The following is a 24543-nucleotide window of genomic DNA, read 5'->3' as shown; positions in this document are numbered from 1 at the left end:
CACATATTTAAATGTTTGTATAATTATGCCAAATATAATAATTTTATAGTTTTCATGATGTAAATTAAAATCATCACATATATATGTTGCTTATTATATATTTGTCCTATTGAATTTGCATTTGATTGCTAAACTAAATTTTTTAATGCATGAAACAATATATATGAAAACAATTTTGTATTTAATTTATTATAATCATGATCTCTAATTCAAATCGCTAGATTTTTTTTGTAATTTTTTAATGTTTATTAATTTTATATAATAAATTACTGTATATTAAAAAGTTTAAGATAAATTCAATTTTTATACATGTATTATATAGTTTACTAATATTAACCCATTCTACCAACATATTATATTTATGAAAATAAAATATGTTAACTTATCAATTTAAAATAATTTTATCATATTTTGTTCAATATAAAATTTTTATTTTTAAATGATTGATATTATTATAAAATTGATAAAATAGGATATAATTTTATTCTTTTAGTAACATTTCATTACTAATTACAAAATTAGTTGAAAATATTTATATTCAATTTATGACAATTAAGATCTTATTATAATATTTTTCAAGAGATTTGTTAGAATTTTAAAAAATTTTAAAAAAAATTAAAAGATATAAAAGATATTATGATTAAAGTAGTTAAAAATATTATATATATTAGCATTAGTGATATACATTTAATATAAAATTTAAATGATGGTCCAAATAAAAATATCATTCATCAAAAAATCATGATTTTTATTTTATTAGAAAACAAATTTGAAAAAATTAAAATAGAAATAAATATTTATTTCTAACAAAATATTTAAAAATTATTAGTAGATTTATTTTTGAAATTAATTAATTTTATTTTATTTAAATTTTCGTATATAAACCAAAACTGTATTCAATTTTAATTTCTAATTATATTTTATGATAATTTAAATTAAAACTAACTAATTTTTGAAAGTAAATTTAAAAAGATTCTAAGAAGATTTTTAAACATTTTTGTTAGAACATTTTAAATATATTCATTTGTATTTCATATAAAAAGATAAAGATATTAAAAGATATAATAATGAACTTATGTAAAATATGATATTTTCTAGGAATGGTCCAAGCTAAAAAAAATCACACATGAAAAGAAGTCATGACTTCTGTTTTAATATATAAGATTTAAATGATGGTCCAAATAAAAATATCATTCATCAAAAAATCATGATTTTTATTTTATTAGGAAACACATTTGAAAATATTAAAATAGAAATAAATATTTATTTCTAACAAAATCTTTAAAAATTATTAGTAGATGTTTTTTTGAAATTAATTAATTTCATTTTATTTAAATTTTCGTATATAAACCAAAACTGTATTCAATTTTAATTTCTAATTATATTTTATGATAATTTAAATTAAAACTAACTTATTTTTGAAAGTAAATTTAAAAAGATTCTAAGAAGATTTTAAAAAGATTTTGTTAGAACATTTTAAATATATTCATTTGTATTTCATATAAAAATATAAAGATATTAAAAGATATAATAATGAACTTATGTAAAATATGATATTTTTTAGGAATTGTCTAAACTAAAAAAATCACACATGAAAAAAAAGTCATGACTTCTGTTTTAATATATAAGATGAGCCAAAGCCAATATTTTATTTGACTATGTCCAACACCAGTTCTGCGTTCACTACACAATTGAATTAAGTCATTAATTAACTAATTTGGAGTCTTTCACTATTTCTTTACACGCCAAAAGAAATTTAGCGAAAGACTCTAAGGTCTAAACTGATCTAATTGTGAGTGTGTACTAAATTATGTTGTACGTATGAATAGTAACACGACGTCACGACTGTCCATGCATGAAGAATCACATGCATAACATTGTAGCTACATTATTAACTTTCACGAGGACCACAATTACAAATTGCTTATATGCTCTACAAAAGTCATAAATGTCTTTGCACCGCTATATATGGTAACTTATGTTGACTTGACTCTTTACCTATCCCATTCAATACGAATGACATGTTCTTCTTCATTACTTCTAGAACTATATATGAAGTTGTTGATGATGAACTGATAATAAATAACATAAAAACTGATAATGGTAGCAGCAAATGATCATATATACAGTTACAAAAAAAAATATCATATATATGATCATACATACAGTTACGAAAAAAATGATCATATATATGACCAGTGATCACATAGGCTAATTAATTACAAATAAAAGAAGTTATATTGACGGTGATATAAATAAAACTAGTATTGGCTATTAGTCGTTGATCATTACGATTTTAATCCAGTGATGATTAGACGTCCTAGTCAGGTTGATGTTGATGATCAAGACAAGATTTTGTTGTTATTAGCAAATTATTAATACAGCTAGTTATCTGTAATTTCACAAGCTTGTAGTGAACTTGTTGATCAGTGCTTAAAAAGTTAATTAAGGGAGAAAGAGGTTTGATAAACAAGTTCCTAACGGGTTATCATCGGTCGAACAGAGCATAGAGAGATCACAAATACAAGGAAAGCCATCAGATTTGGTTAGATACAAGGGGCTACATTGTATTCATTTTGCTTAGTATATGTTTCTAACTTCTATAAACTCAAATCCAACAAGCATTTTTGATGTGCAAACGAGGGAAGCCAAAATATGCACTTTCATAATAACCATACGTATTAGAAATAAGACTAATGAATCGGAATCATTGATGTCTGCTGAGGCATAAGATTTTAAGACAAGTGCAGCCTTTGTTCTTGGATCCAACCAGTGTAAGTTTTTGTTTGCTTTCTTTTGTCGTTTAATAATATAGGATTTGAAACTTGTAGTCTGGTTTCTCATTTATGCGCATCAGATATCAATTTGTACATGCCTGTTGTGGGTACAGTAAAAAAAAAGTTCCATTTTTGTTAACAACTCGTCTCATCATACAAATGTTTTGATCCAGTTCCAGTCCTGTAAAAATCCAGAGTTGTTGCTTTGTAATCTCTGAAACTGGCCAACTTCTTGAAGCGGGATCAGAGTCTTTTTGTCTTGTTGAATTTTGTTATTCACAAGCTTCAAACTTGATATCAAGAGTCGTCATTGTTTTTCAGGTAATGCAGATTACTCCTCTGACATAGCGGAAATACCCTGCAATTACCATTTAAGAACATTTTCTTACGTAAGAAAAGAGATTACCATTTCATCAAGAAACTAAATCAAAACGTAGATGGAACCTTCTTAGAGAAACATAGAGAAAATCAAGACAAGAGATTTGCTGATGCACCAAGATCTTTATATTTTTCTTCTTCTTCATATTGCTGGATGTGGAAATGTGAAAATCAAAGAATGAAGTAGTTTCTTATATATATAACCAACCAGACCAACTGTAGTAAACAAAATCTGAAACTGTGACCATATGTTTCTATATAGAGGTTTGGGTTGAGCTTGAATGTGAAACTTCAGGGACTGACAACAAGACAGAGTTTGAACCATACGTTTCCTCAATTATCATTAACAGACGTTTTATTAATGATTTTAACTTAAGAGTAAAACCAATCATACACCATAAAGATTCTCAAGAGAAAAAAAACAGAGCTCGCTATCGTAATCTCTACCCTAAGAAATCAAATTATATGAAGTAGGACTGTAAGAATTCAAACCCTAGATCTTGAATAAAACTGTCCTCCAGCATCTAGCAAATTCTAAAAATTGTCCAAACATAGACAATATCAACTAAAATATTAAATCTACAATAAAGATTCAACTTAACAGAGATTGAAGAGGGAAACACAATAGCTTAAAACCAAACAAAATTAGATAACTTTTTATTTGCCAACAACATGATTTAATATTCAAAGAAACACACTTTTTAATCCTTAATTTCTAGGTTTGGTCTTATAATATAAGTTAGAATTCAAGAGAAGAAAAAAAAAAGAGAGGAGAAGAGTATATATATATATATATATATATATAAGTTCCAGATCTAATAGGATTGGTTTCACCATTGGAGGCTCCGATTCAGTTGATGCAAGGCGGGAGCCAATCCCTGCTCACAAACCAATAAGGCAAAAGCACCAGTGATTTGTGTCCCGACCTGCACCAAGCGAATCCGAGCCCGACGGTGATTCTATCTCTGTAACAACAGAAAACGAAGACAGAGAGAGATAAGAGTACGAAGAAGGATGAAGAGAGAAGCACAAGTTTAGAGAAAGGTTTGTGTAACGGCGTTCTGAGGCAAAAGAGTGTTTCTGTTTTTCTTGAGAACCCTATCAAACAGAGACAACCTTAGCCTCTTTTGTAGTGTTTTTAACACACGTAAGCATCTCTAATGTAATTTTCTTGAGTTCCAATCCAACTCAAATTTCAATCCTTACTAATAAAAGGGACCTTTTGAAGCTCCATAGAGCGTCCACATCAGCGAAAAAAATTCTCCCGAAAGATGACACGTGGCATAAAATATAGTTTTACATTTTAATATTACTAATTTTCAAAAATTATAAATAATATGAAACATACAACATAAAAATAGAAAAACTACATTGAACATATGTAAAATTACCATTTTTCACTTTAAAAAAAAGACGGTTTAATTCCATAATGTAATATTACCAATAAAATGGACCTTTTGAGGCTCCATAGAGCGTCCATATCAGCGAAAAAAGATGACACGTGGCATAAAATATAGTTTTACATTTTAATATTATTAATTTTCAAAAATTATAAATAATATGAAATATACAACATAAAAAATAGAAAAACTACATTGAACATATGTAAAATTACCATTTTTCACTTTAAAAAAAAAGACGGCTTAATTCCATAATGTAATACTACCATTTTATAAAAAAAAACAAAAAATATTATATATAATTTCGAAAATAATAAATATATGTAAACATACAACATAAAAATGGAAATACTACATTAAACATATGTAAGATTACTATTTTACATTTTTATTTTAAAAAATAATATGTAAACATACAACATAAAAAATGGAAAAACAACATTAAACATATGTAAGATTACCATTTTTCACTAAAAAAGACTGTTTATCTCCATAATGTAACATTACTATTTTGTAAAAAAAAACATTATATATAATTTCGAAAATAATAAATAATATGTAAACATACAACATAAAAAATGAAAATACTACATTAAATATAGAGTAATTGGCGTAGATACACCCATGAACTCATGTAATTTGCTCTATAACCTTGAGGCTCCATAGAGCGTCCACATAAGCAAAAAAAACTTCTTCCGAAAGATGACACGTGGCATAAAATATAGTTTTACATTTTAATATTACTAATTTAGAAAATTATAAATAATATTTAAACATACAACATAAAAAATGAAAAAACTACATTAAACATATGTAAGATTACCATTTTTCACTTGAAAAAAAGACGGCTTATCTCCATAATGTAACATTACCGTTTTATAAAAAAATTCAAAAAACATTATATATAATTTCGAAAATAATAAATATATGTAAACATACAACATAAAAATGGAAATACTACATTAAACATATGTAAGATTACTATTTTACATTTTTAAAAATAATATGTAAACATACAACATAAAAAATGGAAAAACAACATTAAACATATGTAAGATTACCATTTTTCACAAAAAAAAAAACGGTTTATCTCCATAATGTAACATTACCATTTTATAAAAAAAGAAAAAAACATAAATATAACTATTTGACAATTTGTCCAGTTCTTCTATTAAACATTGCCGTTTTACATTAAAAATGGAAAAATACATTAAAATTTAAACATATATCTTAAAATATAAAATATAGATATTAACAAAATATAAAATATAAGAAAGAGAAATACAAAATATATAGAAAAATAAATAATAAGTAAATATTATAAATATATAAATATATGAATTATATATACAATAATAAGTAAATGCACAGTTTTCAAAAAAATGGAAGGAGTACATTAAATAAAATGGACATCTATCTTAAAATGGTAGTAAATTATGTAAAAATGAAAATACCACATTAAACAAAAAAAATATAGTTTTACATCAAGAAAGTCTCTATAAAACTCATTATTCTATCAACATCAACCTCACACTATCAAAAAAACTTCATAGCACTCGAGCAAAAAAATGGTTCCACCATCAAATCTTGCCTTCCCAAAAACCTTTAATGACCTTGAAGGAGATTTTTTATAACAACAAACTTTTTGTTAGGTGGATTCATTGTTGGAAAACCCGCAACTTCCAAAAGCCAAACTTATTCATGGGAATTGAATTGCTTTTCTTAGACTCAAAGATATTCTTACAAATTTAAATTAATCTAATCCATAATTTTATTGTTAATATTCATACTAACTCTTTCATGATCAAACCATTACAGTTAATAACCATTCAAGTGTTTATCCCGAAACACTTCATTCCTCGCCGAATCAGGTATTCGTTCATGTTGGTTTAGTATTGTTTTTGGTTTATTAACCGGTTTAGGATGGTCCTATTGTAAATATAATTTAAGATGGTTTAGCATATATTATGCTTAAAATAACTTAAATTAAATAATAGTAATATTATGCTTAAAATATAATTTTAGAGAGTTTTTAAATATAGTTTACAGCACATTATAGGGGATGAATTTAATTTATTAAATTTATTTATTACTTAAAACTAAGTTTTTTAAAAAACATACTGAGTTATAAATATCAATTATGGATTGGTGAGTATAACATGAAGACAAAACTATAAATATTTGATTTTCAAGATAAGAAATTCAGCTTTTATTCAGTTACTCAATATATAATATCTTAAATTTTTGTTTTTTAAATATACATAAATATATATATATAGATTAATCTTCCAAACTTAAACAATTATATTATATATGAATGATGTTTTTAAATAAAAATAATTTCTGATTAAAAACAAAAATAAAAACAACAAATGGTTATTTTCAAATAATGGAAGTAATTTACATTATACTATCATTTAACAAGTATTAGATATGTTTTGATATATCATTATTTTCTATATCCAGAAAACAATAAATTGTTAAACATCAATATCATCTAGGTTAAGTATACGAACAACACAAATTCAAACATCAAAAAATATTTACATAAACATTATAATACAATAATTTAATCAAAAAATACAATTCAAAAAAACAATATTCAAAAGAATAGTTATATACTTAATATTTGAAAATCAAAGATATTTTTGCTAAAATTGTACTTACCTGGCCAAGGAGATCGACCATCTTTTTACGGATGGATCGATTGTTGAGCATGTGGTCGATCCGAAAATACTCTACAGTTTAATTAAATATCTAAAACATTTATTTCAACACTCAACGGATTGTTTTGCTAAATATGATAACTAGATAGCCAACAATATTACAAAAAAGATATTTAAATAGTAAAAAATATGTTAATTTAACGTGTTAAAATTTAAAAATAAATTTTAATTATGACATGCATATTAACATTTATATAAATATATATCATACCTTAAATATAAATAATTTAACAACTTAAATTAGAAAAATAATAAAAATCCCGGGCGTAGCCCGGGTTAATCCCTAGTTTTAAAGTAAAAAGTAAAGTAATGAATAAACAAAAAACTGTATTATTTTATTTATTGAGTAGATCTAATCTTTACTTTATTATAGAGTAAAAATAAATTAAGACTAGAAATCCTCTAACAGCCCATTCTTTTATTGACAGTGATATAAGTATAAATCAAATTCTACTAAAAATCTACAACTGTAATATTTTATATATAGTTGCAGTTATTAATTTATAGTTAATAATTTTTTTTCTAAATAATAATTAAAATTTTTGTTGTAATTTATAATCAATAATAAAAACAAAAACATGATATAACTTCAATTTTTTTTTTATAAACATTGTTTACTTAAAATGAAAAACTATTAGTTACTAGGCAATGATATGATAAAATCATAGTATATTTTTATAGAAACAATATCATCATTTATTATTTAAATTTTAAACTGGTTTAGTCTAAATTTTCATTAGTTTAAAAACTTGTTAAATATTAATTTGTAGATTGAGTTTCACGAAGTATGAATTTTCCGACCTAAATAAAAAAATTACGGAAAGCCATCGTCGTTCCACAGTTAAACCACGTGAGCTTGGTCTGTACATGTCACGTTAACTACTTCTGCGTCTTCAAATTTTGACTTTATGGTGTAAATAGTAGTCTGGTAGATAATAGAAATTTCTTGTATAAATAATTTTTTTAATAAGAGTGTTTTTGAAAAAAAACAATAAAATAATATCTTTGGTAGAAGATAACATGTGTTGACAAAAAAAGAAAGAAAGATAACATGCAGAACTGAAATATTTACATTTGATTACTTATCATCTGGAACATACCCAGAGCCGATCCGGAGTGTAGGCAAAGAGCCCGATCGTTTAAAGTAATGATTTTAGTTGTATATAAACATTATAAAAAGTTTACATGAATAACAACAGCACAAATTAAATTTAAAGAGAAATTCTTTATGATAGTTTTTTAAAATTTTATTAAAAGGTCAAATGTATTTTTACCATAGAGTTAACTAATCTAGACTTAGAATTTAGAGTTGGAGAAAACGGTTTCAAATTTTAAAAAACAAAAAATATATATTAAAAATTTCAAAATGAAAAGAAATTATTTTGGTTATTTTATTTTTTGAGAGTTATTTTGTGACAAAAACTTAAAAATAATTATTTAAAAAAATTGGCCAAATTTTAATTGAGCATAAGACATTAAAAAAATTTAAAAATGTTGGACCGGTATTGGAATAGACATATGTTTAACTCTGAATACATGTCATGTATCTAGTTGCTTTATCTCTAAAACACTAACGTCGAAATGTTCTTAACTTCTGATGATAAGAACAAGAAAAGTTATATATATATATATATATATATATATATATATATATATATATATGTTTTTGGCAAATAGTTGTCCTTCGGATTAGTCTATTCTTTGTCTGATTTTGAACAAGATAATTTATTTGGATATGTAAGTTTTATTGTGCATGCATTTTTTTTGTTTTTATCTTGTTCATCGTTTTCGGTTGTCTCCTCGTCGTGTTTAGGTGGTGGTGATGCGAGATGGGTTGTTCTTCACCTTTCTTCGTCCCTCTTCATTTAGGTTATGTTCTTTTCCGGTGGAAGTAGTTCATGCGGTTCAGTTCATGATCTTTAACAAACAAATTTTATAAAAGCATTGGTTAAAAATATTTAGAAAGCATTTACAGTTTTAAAATATTTTTTAATAATTGTTTAATTAAATAATAAAGAGCATAATATTTTTGCAAATTATTTTCCAATCAATGCCATATGTATAGTCTAGGTAGTGACATTGTAAAAGAGTGGCTAGGCACTTAGAGCATCTCCATTAGTGAATCCTTTTTTGGGGTTCATAGAAATTTTTTAATATATTTCTGGTGAGGCCATGAATAGTGGTGAACATGTATCTATTTTGTTCTTCCATTGGTGAACCTGAAGACGGGGTTCTTAGGAATTAAAAAAAATTTTTTTTAATATTTTATAAAAGTTTTTATTTAATACAATGAGAATTCATGAACATACAAATATTATTCATCTAGATTACCAAACTTTTGTCATTTATTTTCAGCTAAATCAGCTTTCAAACGATCATGTATCTGTTGATCCCGAATTTGATTGCGAATAGAAAGCATATTACTGATATAGGACGGGATATCCGTAGAGTACGAGAAATCAACATGGGAACTTCTGCTTGACTCTCCTGCTATGAAGTCAGATGTATCAAACAGAATGTATCTGTGTCGTTCGTCTTCTACTATCATATTGTGCAGTATGACACAAGTTCTCATAATCCTTCCAATCTTTTCCTTGTCCTATAGTCAAGCTGGGTTTTTAATTATTGCGAACCTCAATTGCAATACTCCAAAATCACGTTCGACATCTTTTCTGACGGATTCTTGACGTTCAGCAAATAGTTCTACTTTAGGACCTTGAAGAAGTTGGATGGATTGGATAAATGTTGACCATTTCGGATAGATTCTGTCGGTAAGATAGTATGGGATACGATAGTTGTGGCCGTTGACCTTGAATTTAACTTCAATCAACACTAAAAAAATAGTCTCTAAGCACAACACCAAACTTCACTTTAAATATGTTATCATATTATTAAATTAAAACTTTTTATTTAATATTTAAACATAGATAATTATTATGTAATATATTACATAAAACACATTATAATAAACATTTACTAAATATATAATAATATTTAAATACATATCTAGTATTTCAATACATATAATATTTTACTATAAATATTTAATTTATAATTTGATATGTATTTTTTTCTTATTTATCATTTATTTAGTTATATATTTTATTAATAAACATAAGTGAATAGTGTTTAATGTACTGAATATAAACACTATAGTATTACACTAAAATACTGTGACTTTTAATGTTAGATTGAAATTTTTTTGTATGAAATCATGTTTGGATTAAAAAAATGTTGTATGAAATCATATTAAATAGAGTTAGTGTTAGGTTAGAAATGTTTAGAATTCATCTGTCGAAAAGAGAAAAAGTGATGTTAACTACTTTCTCTAAAATGCTCTATAATTTAATTAATTATATTCGTAAAATTAGTAACATTTAGTCTTCTCTAAATCAGAATATCCGGAAACATCACAACAAAGGATATCCAGAAGGTTTTATTATATTTGTAAACATTAATGATCACCGAATTTTTACGTTGAAGTTCTTTCTAATTAAAAATTAAATTAAATCAAATCACTTTTTTTTGTCAAATTAAATCAAATCACTTTAAAGAGAACCTGGTTCTATTTCTGTGATAATAGACAAGCGTGTACAGTTCATGGTATAGATTCTTAACCAATGTATGTGAATGTATATAGTGGTATTTTGCAGTCTTTTACGACGCCGACAGTTTTCTTTTTCCAGAAAATATCTATTAATAAAAAATACCCTATTGTTTTATACTAGATGATGTTTTTGCATCAATGCACATATATTACAAAAATTATTTTTTCTTAAAATTACATTAACTATAATTTAAGTTTAATTTTTAGCTATGAACATAAATACTAAAATGTAACTGGTTATACCAATTTTAATAAAGATAAAATTACCTAAATATGTAAAAACGTCATTTATTATGAAATAACAAAAATTATTTAAAATATCATAAATACGTTGAAACGGGGAGAGTATCTCGAAAGCTCAGCAAATATCTCTTATTTATTTCGCATCAATAACATTAGAAAAATGCATTTCATAGAGATATTTGCTGAGCTTTCGAGATACTCTGTAAATAAATAACGTTTTTACATAAATAAATAAGAGATATTTTCGAAAATCAAAAATAAATAAGTTGGAAAAACGTATTTTCCCGTCAAAACCGTTATGCCAAAATCAGAAAACGCATTTCCCCGCCAAAATCAGAAAAACGCATTTTACAGCGTATTTATGATATATGCTGCTTTCGGGAAAGTGTATTTTTACCGTTTTGGGCGAAAAGTAAGGTTTTACTGGTTTGGCCAAAAAGTGTGTGTTTATGGAAATGTGCATTTTTACGCTTTTTTGGAGAAAACGTATATTTGCAGATTTGACAGAAATTGCGTTTTGCAGTTTTGGTGGGAACATACGGTTTTGGTTTTTAGCGGGAAATGCATTTTCTCGATTTTGGCAGGAACATGCGTTTTTAGCGGGAAAATACGTTTGTCCGGTTTTTGTGAGAAAATGTGTATGTCCGGTTTTGGCGAAAAAATCCGTTTTTCTGGTTTTGACGGAAAAATGTGTTTTGCAGATTTTACTAGGGGTGGGCATTTCGGTTTAGTTTCGGGTTCGGTTTGGGTTCGGTTTGGTTTGGGTAATTTGGGTTTTATAAAACTCAAACCAATTAAAACCAAAGTAGCTTTGGTTTGGGTTCGGTTTGGGTTTAATTCGGTTCGGTTCAGTTTGGTTTGGTTTAGATTTAGTTCGGTTTACATTATAATGGTCTAGTTTGGTTCGGTGTAGTTCGGGTTAGTTATAAAATATGAAGGCATCAGTTTTATACTTTTATTAAAAAATAATCAACTCATAAACGATAGAGTGAGAATATAAAAACTTATGCTACATGATTTTATATATAATAGTATTATTTGAATCGTATTTATATTTTTTTTTTAAGATATGGAAATTATGAAAAAATGAAAAACGAAACTTTAACTAAAATTTGCAATATGTTAATACATATATATATATATCATATATATTTTTACTATATATATATTAGATTATCGGTTTGGTTCGGTTTGGTTCGGTTTAAACCCAAACCAAACCAAACCGTTCGGGTTGAGTAAAACATGAACCAATTGGGTTACATAAAGAGCACGGTTTGGTTTGGTTCGGTTTAACTTCGGTTTGGTTGGTTTGGTTCGGTTCGGTTTGGGTTTTTTGCCCACCCCTAGATTTTACGGAAAAATATGTTTTTACGTTTTTGATGGAAAATGCGTTTTCGGTTTTGACTGTAAAATGCATTTTTTCGGTTTTTGCGAGAAAATGTGTGTTTTCCAGTTTTGGTGGAAAAATGTATTTTGCAATTTTTGGCGACAAAGTGTGTTTTTACTGTGTTGGCGGGAAAGTATGATTTTCGGTTTTAGTGCGGTTTAAGATTTTGGCGGGAAAGTGTATTTTTATCGTTTTGGCCGAAAAGTGTGGGTTACTAGTTTGGCCGAAATGTATGTTTTATGGAAATGTGCATTTTTACGCTTTTTGGGGAAAAACGTATTTTTGTGGTTTTGGCGAAAAGTGTGTTTCAGTTTTGGCGAGAAAATGCATTTTTCGGTTTTGACGGAAAAATGTATAAGGGAAAATATAGGATTTTTGGTTCGAAAATAATATTTTGATTTTAAGAAGTTATTTTGCCATTTATCATTTTAAACTTAATTAGATGCACTTGCATGCAGATGCACCATCAAAATTCATCCTCATTTGGGTGAAAAATTGAGATGAGTTTTTAAAATTCAGCTGGATGATTCATTTTGATGTAATATTATTATGTATAAAACAAACATCGATTTGCATCTTCACCCAAATGGATAACCTGGATGAGCAAAAGAACAGCACCTTATTGGAAATGGTCATAACAATTTCTTAAGATTAAGAAGGTAGTGGTGGATATGTGGCTAGGATAGATCAGATAAACACATGTGGGCAAGAGAACTGATTGAAACTCGCGCAAATCAAGTCCATGTGGTTGTTGTTCGGACAAGGGGAATGTCATTCTTCTTGTTCTTTTATTTTTTCTAAGATGAGAGTGTCATTATTCTTGTGACATGCTAACATGTACTGTTGGCAGAAAAGTACAAGAGTTGAGAAGTATAATATTTCGATTAATTAAACCGAATTAACTAGTACTGGAAACCAAAGAGAATATTGGGCTTAGGATTGGATCGGCAGATCGGATTGTCGTAGAATTTATAAGTGCATGCGTTTGCGTTTGGGTTTGTACAAAGATATTTGTCGATATAATCACCCGCGTGAATATAAAGAGAGTTGTATCAGTATTTAGTTGCTTAATGTTTGAATCCTCAGTGTAAATTTATCTTATCTATTTGCATCTTACAGAAGCAACACATTATACTCTAAAACTATTATGCTCTCCCCAGGCCCGATCTTATGTATTTGGATTCCTAAAGGACGAAATTTGTTTTTACCCATAAATCATTACACCAAAAAATTTGATGCCCTACAATTTTTCTATAATTTTTTTTACAAATTTTAGCACCTAAAATGGGTGCTCGTGAGCTTTAGCTCCTATCTGTCCCTCTGGTATTTGATCGGTGCAGGGACATCTGTATGTCGCAGAGTCGTTTGTGCAATATTCTGTGAATCGTGGGAAGGTGATAATACTTATGGTAGAAGCCACTAAGAGCATTAATATCGCAGGCGCTTAATAGGGTTGCTAAGATAATTATGATTTAAAAGAAAATAAAAATTACCTATTAATGCAAGAGGCGCTGCTTAATTAAGCATTACAAGAGTCGCTTCTTATGGGACACACGTCGACAAAGTATTTCTCTCTCTCATCTCTCTTTCTCTCCTCAAAGGAGGAACCGAACCTCTTCTTGATCAAGCTGTTGATCCACCACCACTGGAGAAGGAGGAGGATAACGATCCGGCTCCGGCTCTTTGACCTGTTGTTTGACCTCTTTGACCTCTTTGATCTCACTTGTTGTTTGCTTAATTCCTCTGATTCATTGAGACATATGTCATTTTGCAGTGGGGATGTGATCCAGTGCAGAGAGTGTGGCTACCGTTATTGTTGATGGTACTAAGAGCTTTTGCTATTATTGGTCTTGTTCAAGCTCAGGATCAAGAAGGTATCCACTTCTTATGTTAATGTTTTGTGTCTTGAAATACTTCTACTCTTTATGATTCATGTCTCTTGTCATGACTACGATGCTATTACTTGTGTTCTTGTGAACTTTTGTAGAGTGTGTTTGAAATATTTTGTGTCTCAATGTTTTTTTTTATTTTATAAGAACCTCTAAATAAGATACTTGCATTGGAGAACAACAATTTAGAGATTTCTTAAATTAAGTGCTTAACACCCATTTATTACTAAAAAATTTGATTAAGAACTCTATTAGAGGTGCTAGGGATAATCATGCTAATGAGACTTTGTATATCTATGGTTTAGCTTTAGAACATTATATGCACTAATGCATATATAACAACTAAATCGATAAGTTGCTTATGATATACACCATATTTGTAGATACACCTTCTTGGAACTATGATGTTCGTCTTTGGAATGGGACTTACGAGCTGTTCATTAGCAATCTCGACACTTCAGAGTCGATTTCACACGATAATGCTTCCAATAAATCAAGTCTCTTTGGCGTATGTTCTCCCCCTAAAGGTTGAATCAACAAAACGTGTTGTTTCATAGTGTCTTAATTGATCAAGCGTTACTTTATAAAGATTTATTATAGTTATATTTGATTTCTTACCGAAAGGTGGAAATTATTTTGAAATATAATCTAAAGATGACTTTGGTTATTGACAAAAAAGTATTAAAGTTTAAACTCTATATATTCCATTACATAAAACATTAAAATCAGAAGGATTTATAGAAAACCATCATAAAAATTAAAATGGTTGGTATACATTACTGAATAAAAAGAAGAAGAAGAAGAAAAAAAAAACTTAATGATGCATGTCTGATTTGATATGAAACTATAAATCCGAACTCGGAATTTTCGGTAATCATACCCGTACTTAGAGCATGAGCATTGGTGAACCCCACTTTGGGGTTCACCAAATTTTTTTAATATTTTTTGTGGGCTCATGAACAGTTATGAACCCAAATTTGTTGTTTTCTGCATTAGTGAATCCGAAGAACGAGTTCATAGGAATAAAATAATAATATTTTTTTATTTGTTTTAAAATTTAAAATTATTCAGAATACATGAATAAAATATTAAAATATATTATAAAATTTATGAAAACATTTTATTCAACCTATGTTTTAGTTTTGGAGTTTAAGTTTTGGTTTTGAGATATGTTTTAATATTTTGGTTTGTGTTTTCAGATGTAGAAAAGCTATGTTAGAGTTTTGGAGTTTAAGTTTTGGCTTTCGAGATATGTTTTAATATTTTGGTTTGTGTTTTCAAATGTAGAAAAGCTATGTTTTAAAATTTTATGTTGTTTCTTAACTTAAATTCAATTCATAGAAACATTTTGTTCGATGATCAGTCTACGCATTCAACAAAGGAATTAAGTTCGAGAATGTTTAACTTAGGATAAAAGTACACATAGAAAAACCATTCAAGTTTTACAAACCGAAATACATAAGTTGATAAGTTGCTAATGAAACAAAAAGAAACAAGTTAAGATGATAGAGAGGAAAGACCGCAAAAGAGCCATCTAATTTCGTGAGGTAGAAGCAATGCTACCTGTAGAAGAAGAGAACACAAGTTAAAGCAGAACCAAAGTAGTAACATTGAAGATATATACAACACAAAAAAGTCAAATGAGAAGACTTACCATCGATTCTGCTGAAGTGCTTGATCAGTAGTTCAGTACACTCCTTCCTTTCCGGACATACACACAGTAATGGAGTTGTCGTCCCGTCTCCAACCACGTTGAACACAAACAAATCTCCGTTGGTGCATCTGTTATCACGACAGAACTTTCTCCACCCTCTGCTGATGTAATATGCACCGTCTGATTCGCTAAATCCGAAGCGCGCAGTCCATGACTTTCCCTCCTTGTTGACAAGTTTGACCTCTTTGCATTGTTGGTTCAAAGCACCACACCTCATAGCTTCCACAGGAAGAAACTACAAACACATACATAACATCAGCCAAGAAGCAGTACTAGAATCACACAATAAATAACTAAATTTTACTCACCATTTTGTCGTCCTTTTGATTTGTAGGAGTAACCTCAGCCAAGAAGCAGTAGTCGTATGAGAAAGTAGGAGCATCATCCGCGTCGGCTTCTTCCTTAACGATGTGAGGATGTGTATACTGAATCTCACAACAGCTAGGACCAAAAGGAGTCACATGAAAGACCATGTCTCCTTCGTGTTTGAAGATGACAATGTCACCGATTCGAAGATCATGTGCTTCGGTGAACTCTTTCCAACCTTTGGTGAGTGTCCTGCCTTCTCGGATCACCTCCCAAATTTGATCCGAAGCGTCCGATCTTAGCTTCCATGGTTTATTGATCTCAGCCCCTTGTATGTGTTTTGAGTAGAAGTCAAGTGGTATTGCGACGCCACTTTGAAAACCAGGAAGAAGAGGCTTGAAGAAATGAGGTTCTCGGGGAGTTTCCATCTGCAACAATCGAGTTCCAATTACATGTATTAATCGAGTTCCAATTTAAAAAAAATGGCATCAAACTACTATAGACCACACAGGACCACAGAACTATAGAAATCAAAAATGTGGTTTGTTTTTCCATTCAAGAAAGCATATTGAAGCTGTTAATCGACTAGTAACCATTGATGCTATCTATATTGCTATGTCAAAAATTCGGTTCAAAGGTCTAATCCTATCATGCATGAAAACAATTCTAAAAGAGCCAAGTCCGGTTATATTCATGTGCTAAATTAAAACCCCCTTTTACATTTCGAACCCTTACACGAAACCCCCAAATCGAAATGAAATCCATGATAAACGAACCCTAAAAGGAAACCGTATGTCGATTTTGACCAAGAAATCGAAACCCCCTTCTCGATTTCCCACCCTAAGACGAAACCCCCAAATCGACTTCCTTAACCTAGAAACCTCTCGAGATCAAATCGAAGCTATCTCGTCCTCGGAGTGATTGAGACTCACCTGAGAGCGTTTACGAGTGACTCCGACGGCGAATTGATCGAGAAAATCTCCGGCTCTGGACTCCGACACGAAATCGCCTCACAGACGGAGAAACCCTAGATTTCGAAGAGAGAAGGGAAAATGGGATCTTTCACGCGAAACCCATTTTTTTGCACTCAACCCGCGCGATCGCGTAGCCACTCCCTCTGCGCCGCGTGGCATGACCCCGTATCATACGGGCTCACTTGGAAGACCCGGTTCACGGGTTGAAACCCATTTATTTATTTCTTTTAATCGATAAGGCCTATGATACCGAGCCCGTGACTCTCTCATAAACCCCCGATGCGGGTGGTCTTATGATTGTAGGTCTATCTTTCGAACTGCTTACGTCATAAACTTTGAATGTAAATAATTCACTCACTCTACGCAATTATTTAACGAGCATTAGGGATATATCCCTTATATATTAAAATAGGAACATTATTAAGAATAAACCTTGTCTTCATGTGATTTACAAGAGTGTCATTTACACGTGGCAGTTCTACAATCACTCTCAGCCCTTTTATCTAATAAGGATTAGTTTACTAGATTAATTACATAAATTACCATTGATCATATTAATTAGTTTCGAATATATTGTATACAATTGTATGTTACAAATCATTTATGGTATATTCATATATTTGCTAATAAATTACGTTTCACAATATAACAATTGTTTTCTTCAAATTTTAAATATATCTGCATTATAAATTCCAAATATACTAAGTTATGTATATAAAATTTTCATATTAAGAATAATATATATCATCAAAAAGATAGTCAAACAACTTTTAAATGTTCGCAAAGTATACATTTTTATTATGTCCATATATTTACGATTTTGATTATAGTTTTAATTTTATCAATACACATGGTGTATATAATCAACATTTCAAATAGTTTTTAAATTACAATAGTTTTATATGGGTACATGTTAGATAATATTTTATATGAATATATGAATAAGAAATCAATAATGAATGGAAACTAATATTAAAAAAACATTTTTAAACATTTTTAATAATCAATATTTCAAATATTCCATAAAAAAAAATCACTTTCAACATGGATGATTGGAAAGTGAATATTTGAAATTGTAATCACTAATTCTAATCACACATTTAACTTTGTAATTAGAAAATCATCATAAATGGTAATAGATAAATTATGAGTCAATTTAAAATTTTGAAATGATTAAGTTTATGGTCAAATATCATGATTAATATATTGTTTCATATTTTTTTCCTTGCATATAATACTTTCCAAAAATTAAAATTTGGAAAGGAGAAATCAAGAATTTTATGATTGAATTATGCTGAAAATATATTCATTTCACCAAAATAAAATGTGTTTAAACATCATATTTTGTGTATATATATCATACTAAGCTAAAGCTTAGGCATCACATGAACAATTTGTGTTAAACCACTTAGTTAAAGAGCTCGATATATTAACATTAGTTTAATTATTTACTTTTAACATGGATAGCTTACTTCATTTGAAAGTCAGTATTTTTTTTATCCATTTACTCCATACAAAGAATTTCAAATTGTCATTTCATAATTTATTTTATATTAATATTTATTTATTCTTATTGATTTACTTGCATGATAAAATATTTCAATTAAACAAAACAAATATACAAGTTTAAAAAAAAACAGAATTTGTATTGACATACTAAATTTCGTTTAAACCCATATTTTATAACATGTAATATTTCTTCCTATAACTTTAATATCAACATATTTAAAGTGATTATATTTTTAAATCTATTCATCCTGCGCAAGGCGCATGTTATCACCTAATAAATAATAATATATGAAGAACGAAACACTACATTTCTATTAAATTCCATCTACCCCAACGTCAACTTGCATTGGACAATCGATGATATCAATGCACGTATTAGTTTACATAAAAGAGGGAAAATAAACTCTAAATCTGGGAGAAAATCAGAAGCTTAATGAATGATACAATTATGGAGGACAGGTATTGTTAACTGTACTGTCTTCGACATTCAATTCTTTTGTTTTTTTTTTCATTGGGTCCAGTTTGATACTCATATCATGCAGTCCTTGGGTCCTTTCTTGATCTCTGGACTTTTATTGATTCTATCATATTTATGAACATTGTCAATTTGTTTTAGCATTATTACCAAATACTCCTAATCATTCAAAATTATGCTTTATCATTACTTCTTTTATTTTGAGTCACATATCTAGCAGCATTCACATGTATGATTCAGCCTCGAGGGCTTCCAACGTAATATCAAAAAAATTTAAGACGTTTATTCATCATTAGAATCAGCTTTTTGTCATCAAACGTGGAGGTCAAAATATTTGTAAAATTGTTGACTTTTAATTGAGTATTGCAAACAATGTTTTAAAACCATGAAATGATGTTTCAAAAAAAAAAAAAAACCGAGATGATCACTTCATATTGCAACACAAATAGTTACGTCACTGGAACTACTTCTACGCGTCGTGAATAAACTATTTAGCCTGTAACTAGTATAATGGAAACATTTAAACCATTCATAGCCTTGATTATAAAAGCTCTGAACAAAATAAAATAATAAATATACTCATATATCTTTTCCTTTTTGAAGAAAAATATTTCATCATAATTATATTGGCTAATCCTCATCCTCTCATTGTCATTTATCTGGAGTAGATTTGCGATACATACACAAATAATTATACGTATATATATTACCCCAATTTGGTTTGTATCAAACAAATGTGTTATGAGATCAGTCCCATTCCTTTAAAAGGTTATGCAATCCATTCCTTTAAAAGGTTATGGTTGCTTTTTCTATGAGTTGACTTTTCATTGAGTTTTAATTATTTTTCATATGAGATGGATGTACCTCTTAGTGTATAATTTACAAATCTCTGAGATAATATACCAAGATGGTCGATAAAAATACACAACTCAATTATTTTTACAGAAAACATATATATCAATCGTAAGAAGACACTGTGCTAATAGAATAGTTTGGTGAATAGTTGGGACCAATCCTGTGTTCTTGCCGGTATCCGAATTTTCCTGCTGGTACCAAATTTGATATGGTTCACGCATAACTGACTTGTCCAAATACTACACATTCCATTTGTATATATTTTATTTAATAAATGTGCATGTATAATTAGCCATTGTCCATCTATATAAACACATAAAACACATTCTTTACCAGTCACAATAACAAAAACCATTCTTGAGTTAATGGAATATCAAAACAAAAGCAGTCTTCATAAAGATTCGACGGAAGCAAAACTTGACGTCGAATTTGGAAGTCCCCGGCAGCAAGATGAAACGAAAACGCTTTATGCGAACTCACTGACGGCGCGTGAGATGGAATCTCTGGTTGCGATCTGCGATACTCTAATACCATCTATCGACGGCGCTGAAGTAGGACACCTGGATGACGGCGTCGCTGGATACTACTCCGCCTCTGCTTCTCATACTGGAACTCCCGACCGTGTAAGTGTGTATATATACAAACATGCATTTACGTTCATTTATATATGTTATACACATGCTTGATCATGTAATTAAAGACAATCTTTCTATATCTACCTATCCATTTCACTCTGTAAATATATAAATATATGCTTCCTCAACTATATATGTTACATGCATTTGAATATATTTATAGCTAACCTTTTTTTTACAAACAAAAGAGAATATAACCTATTTTTGTGAGTGATTTGAATTTTGAAACTATATAATTTGAAACCATTGGTTGCTGGAATTTTTACATCCACTGAACTTAATTTGGCTTTTGTATTTCTTAAGTTTAAAGTAACAAACCAATAAATTGACAGTTCTTTAATATAGAAACAACTTAAATGATTAATAGACGACACAACTTAATTAAGTTTGTAGTCTTTCTTGGTTCAGGATCATTTTAAAAAAAGTTGTAGAACAAGACGCAGAACCTTTTCTTTCTCATTATTCACAGCTGGTTTTGACAACGTTGAAACCACAGTTTCACTGCTTAAACTATCGATAACTGAACTAGATGAATTTTTAGCAATTAAATATGTATATGTTTTATTAATTTCTTTAATAAAGCATGACATTATTTTGTAACAACATAGATATTGTTGCATGCATGTGATTCAGTCCTTTCATCCCTGAAATAAAAGAATCATCACTTAAGAAGAGAACAAAAAGTCAGTACTCTTAGTGAAATATAGAGCCGACAGGTTTCGAGTACAACTAAAATCCGTCGATCGTCACGTATGCAAAATATATCTCAAAATTGATTGTCACATACGTTATTTTCATTTCGCAACCACTTATTGGTTGCTTATACTTATTATTATGGTTATATACTATATGGTATTAATATCACTACGATAGCTGATACAAATGTCTCTTTTTCTTGTCATACGATGGCCAAAACTGTAAAACGTGGACACCAAAACATTTGGGTCCAATTTCAGACAAATACTAGCTTTATAATAACAATATGAAAACTAATATAGGTTAAACAGACTTAAATATTATTTAATCATTGATTTGTATTATCTTGGTTAGTTTTATTTGCGTTTTTTATTATGTCATAAATTCACAATAATAGGTGGCGAGGTTAATGAGTCAGAGACTTCACCACCCAAGGAAGTGGATTTTAAGAGTTGGACTGTGGTCACTCTCCACATGGATTGGAAGTCTCGTCTTGTGTGGTCGGAGAAGTTTCATCGGCGGCTTTCCATTCTTCCAGAGATTCTGCCGGCTGCCAAAGAAACAGAGAGAAGAGACATTGCTCAATTGGGCTTCAAGCTATTTCTTACTCCTAAGAATGTTCTTTAGGTCCATCAAACTTATCACTGCCCTTGTCTTCTTTACCCAGGTAAACATTTAACCCCATGCAAAACATTAGATTTTTTCATTCCTTATCTTTTACATATACATTTATGCTCCTTATCTTTCTTTAAGTTTTGTCTTTATAATTTTAAACACTTTTTAAAAGTTAAGCAATATTAAGTTTAAACTTGCTTTCCATTCACGTGATTTCGTATTGAGAAACGTTAATTTGTATAGAAATTTATAAAAACTAATCTTTGTGGTCTTCTTAAATAAATCAAATTTAAAAAGAAAAGAAAAAAATACTGAGGGAATATATAACCGGACATTAAAATTGGATTGTAGGTTGAAGCCCATGTATATCAACCAAAAAAAAATTGACAGCTTGATATTACAAAGATTAATTATTTTAAATAATTTAATAATTTTCAGGTGGATGAAAAAGGAAAGAACTTGGCGTGGAAAGCAATAGGATACAATGGACCCAGCTCAGATCATAGTGATCATGAAGAAGAATTAAATGAGACGAAGACTAACAAAGAGATGCCTAAGGAGATCTTTGGACCACTATACAATGGCATCATCAATCTCAAAAAGCCTAGAGAAGCCGTGACAAAGAAGTTAACAGATCATGGCTTCACAGTATCAACTCAAAAGAGCAATAACAACAGATCATCTATTTCTAACCCAGTGATGACAATCCGGTGTGATGCCGTGGTGGTTGGGTCTGGATCCGGCGGAGGAGTAGTGGCCGGACTTTTAGCCAAGGCGGGTTTTAAAGTTTTGGTGGTGGAGAAAGGAAACTACTATGCAAGAAGCAATCTCTCTCAACTTGAGGGGCAAGCAATGGATGAGATGTACTTATCCGGTGGGTTACTAGCAACTTCCGATATGAACGTAGTGATTCTCGCCGGGTCCACTGTCGGAGGCGGTTCAACCATTAACTGGTCGGCCTCGATCAAGACACCGGAACACGTGATGAAGGAATGGGCTGAAAAGTCAGAACTCGAGTTGTTTGAAAGCGATTTGTATAGAGAGGCAATGGATGTTGTGTGTGAGAGAATGGGTGTTCAATGCGGATTTGTGGAAGAAGGGTTTAATAATGAGGTATTGAGGAAAGGTTGTGAAGAACTAGGGTTAAAAGTGAAGAATATTCCGAGGAATGCTTCAAAGGATCATTACTGTGGGTTTTGTTCCTTGGGATGCAAGAAAGGTCAAAAGCAGGGGACTTCAGAGACTTGGCTTGTAGATTTAGTGGAATCTGGTAATGGTTCGATCCTTCCAGGTTGCAAAGCGATGGAAGTCTTGTACGAGTGTGAAGGCGGGAACAAGAAGAAGACCTCTACTGGAATTGCGTTTGCGTTTGGGGAAGACATCTATGTGGTGGAGTCTAGGGCCACGGTAGTGGCCTGCGGTGCGCTTAGAACACCTCATTTGTTGAAACGCAGCGGTTTGAAGAATGGTAACATTGGGAGAAACCTTTGTTTACATCCAGTTGTTATGGCTTGGGGATGGTTCCCTGAGGAGGAGAAGTGGCCAGAGAAGAAGAAAAAGAGCTACGAGGGAGGGATAATGACAGCAATGTCTAGCGTTTTAAACGCAGAAGCAAAGACTACTTATGGTGAAACGGTGATCCAAACGCCTTCTCTTCATCCAGGGATGTTCTCAGGGGTCATTCCTTGGACGTCAAGCAATGATTTCAAAACCCGAATGCTCAAATTCTCAAGAACCGCACACGTTTTCACGCTTTTGAGAGATAAAGGAACCGGAACAATCAACTCAAAGAGTTACATCGACTACAACTTAAACGATGAAGACGAAGAGAGTCTAAAGAAAGGTCTTGAGAGTGTCTTGAACATTTTGATAGCGGCTGGAGCTGAGGAGATCGGGACACATAACTCAAAAGGTAAGAGTTTGAACGTTAGAACAGCGAGTGCGGTAGAGATTGAGAGGTTTGTGAGAGAAGAGAGTTCAAAGAGCTTGAAGGATTTGTCTGGACAGATATGTTCAGCTCATCAAATGGGAAGTTGTAGGATGGGGATAAGACCCGAAGAATCTGCGGTGAGGCCAATGGGAGAGACTTGGGAGGTCGAAGGCCTATTTGTGGCGGATACAAGTGTTTTTCCGACGGCTTTAGGGGTTAATCCGATGGTCACCGTTCAGTCAATTGCTTATTGTATTGGACTTAATGTTGTTGGGGCTCTTAAAAAGAAGTGAAGTCTCGTTTATACTAGACTTAAGTTTTTCATATTAAAAAAAAAATAATATGCTTTCTTAATAATTTTTTAATAAACTTATGTTTTTATTAGAGTACAATTTAAATCTGGAAAAGTTTATTTCTGGTAAAGAAT

At 30.0% G+C, this 24543-nt stretch overlaps 2 protein-coding genes, 3 long non-coding RNA genes and 1 other non-coding gene across 6 annotated transcripts; 2 read left to right on the top strand and 4 right to left on the bottom strand.

The window, feature by feature from the left end:
• Positions 1-1480: 1480 nt before the first annotated feature.
• Positions 1481-4349, bottom strand: LOC117133042. The gene is made up of 2 exons (XR_004456889.1): positions 3222-4349; positions 1481-3135 (listed from the first exon to the last, which is right to left on the bottom strand). It is a non-coding gene; the product is annotated as an uncharacterized LOC117133042 (long non-coding RNA).
• Positions 3983-4115, bottom strand: MIR168C (microRNA MIR168c). Its single transcript, NR_128641.1, has one exon. It is a non-coding gene; the product is annotated as a microRNA MIR168c (primary transcript).
• A 4636-nt stretch (positions 4350-8985) lies between the features above and the next one.
• On the bottom strand, positions 8986-13355 carry LOC117132829. Its single transcript, XR_004456449.1, has 2 exons — positions 13114-13355; positions 8986-13037 (listed from the first exon to the last, which is right to left on the bottom strand). It is a non-coding gene; the product is annotated as an uncharacterized LOC117132829 (long non-coding RNA).
• Positions 13028-15102, top strand: LOC103861048. The gene is made up of 3 exons (XR_631456.3): positions 13028-14208; positions 14293-14392; positions 14791-15102. It is a non-coding gene; the product is annotated as an uncharacterized LOC103861048 (long non-coding RNA).
• Positions 15103-15796: 694 nt separating this feature from the next.
• On the bottom strand, positions 15797-19026 carry LOC103861175 (B3 domain-containing protein REM9). Its single transcript, XM_033288114.1, has 3 exons — positions 16430-19026; positions 16062-16356; positions 15797-15970 (listed from the first exon to the last, which is right to left on the bottom strand). Exons 1-3 carry the CDS (start codon positions 16853-16855, stop codon positions 15942-15944), a joined length of 750 nt encoding a protein of 249 aa, XP_033144005.1. The 5' UTR covers positions 16856-19026; the 3' UTR covers positions 15797-15941.
• Positions 19027-20359: 1333 nt separating this feature from the next.
• LOC103861046 (long-chain-alcohol oxidase FAO4A) lies at positions 20360-24508 on the top strand. Its single transcript, XM_009138759.3, has 3 exons — positions 20360-20863; positions 21969-22238; positions 22625-24508. Exons 1-3 carry the CDS (start codon positions 20606-20608, stop codon positions 24407-24409), a joined length of 2313 nt encoding a protein of 770 aa, XP_009137007.1. The 5' UTR covers positions 20360-20605; the 3' UTR covers positions 24410-24508.
• The last annotated feature ends 35 nt before the right edge of the window (positions 24509-24543 follow it).

The sequence above is a fragment of the Brassica rapa genome, chromosome A03, assembly GCF_000309985.2.
Source record: "Brassica rapa cultivar Chiifu-401-42 chromosome A03, CAAS_Brap_v3.01, whole genome shotgun sequence".
NCBI classification, from domain to species: domain Eukaryota; kingdom Viridiplantae; phylum Streptophyta; class Magnoliopsida; order Brassicales; family Brassicaceae; genus Brassica; species Brassica rapa.
This window is presented reverse-complemented; position numbering and strand designations above follow the sequence as displayed.

Bases quoted from the DNA above. Each gene is read 5' to 3' on its own strand.
- LOC103861175 (XM_033288114.1), bottom strand. From the start codon at position 16,855: ATGGAAACTCCCCGAGAACCTCATTTCTTCAAGCCTCTTCTTCCTGGT. The intron at 16,357-16,429 runs GTGAGTAAAATT...ATGTGTTTGTAG, and splicing joins ATCAAAAGGACGACAAAATG to TTTCTTCCTGTGGAAGCTAT. The intron at 15,971-16,061 runs GTAAGTCTTCTC...CTTCTTCTACAG, and splicing joins GCACTTCAGCAGAATCGATG to GTAGCATTGCTTCTACCTCA.
- LOC103861046 (XM_009138759.3), top strand. From the start codon at position 20,606: ATGGAATATCAAAACAAAAGCAGTCTTCATAAAGATTCGACGGAAGCA. The intron at 20,864-21,968 runs GTAAGTGTGTAT...TCACAATAATAG, and splicing joins ATACTGGAACTCCCGACCGT to GTGGCGAGGTTAATGAGTCA. The intron at 22,239-22,624 runs GTAAACATTTAA...AATAATTTTCAG, and splicing joins CCCTTGTCTTCTTTACCCAG to GTGGATGAAAAAGGAAAGAA.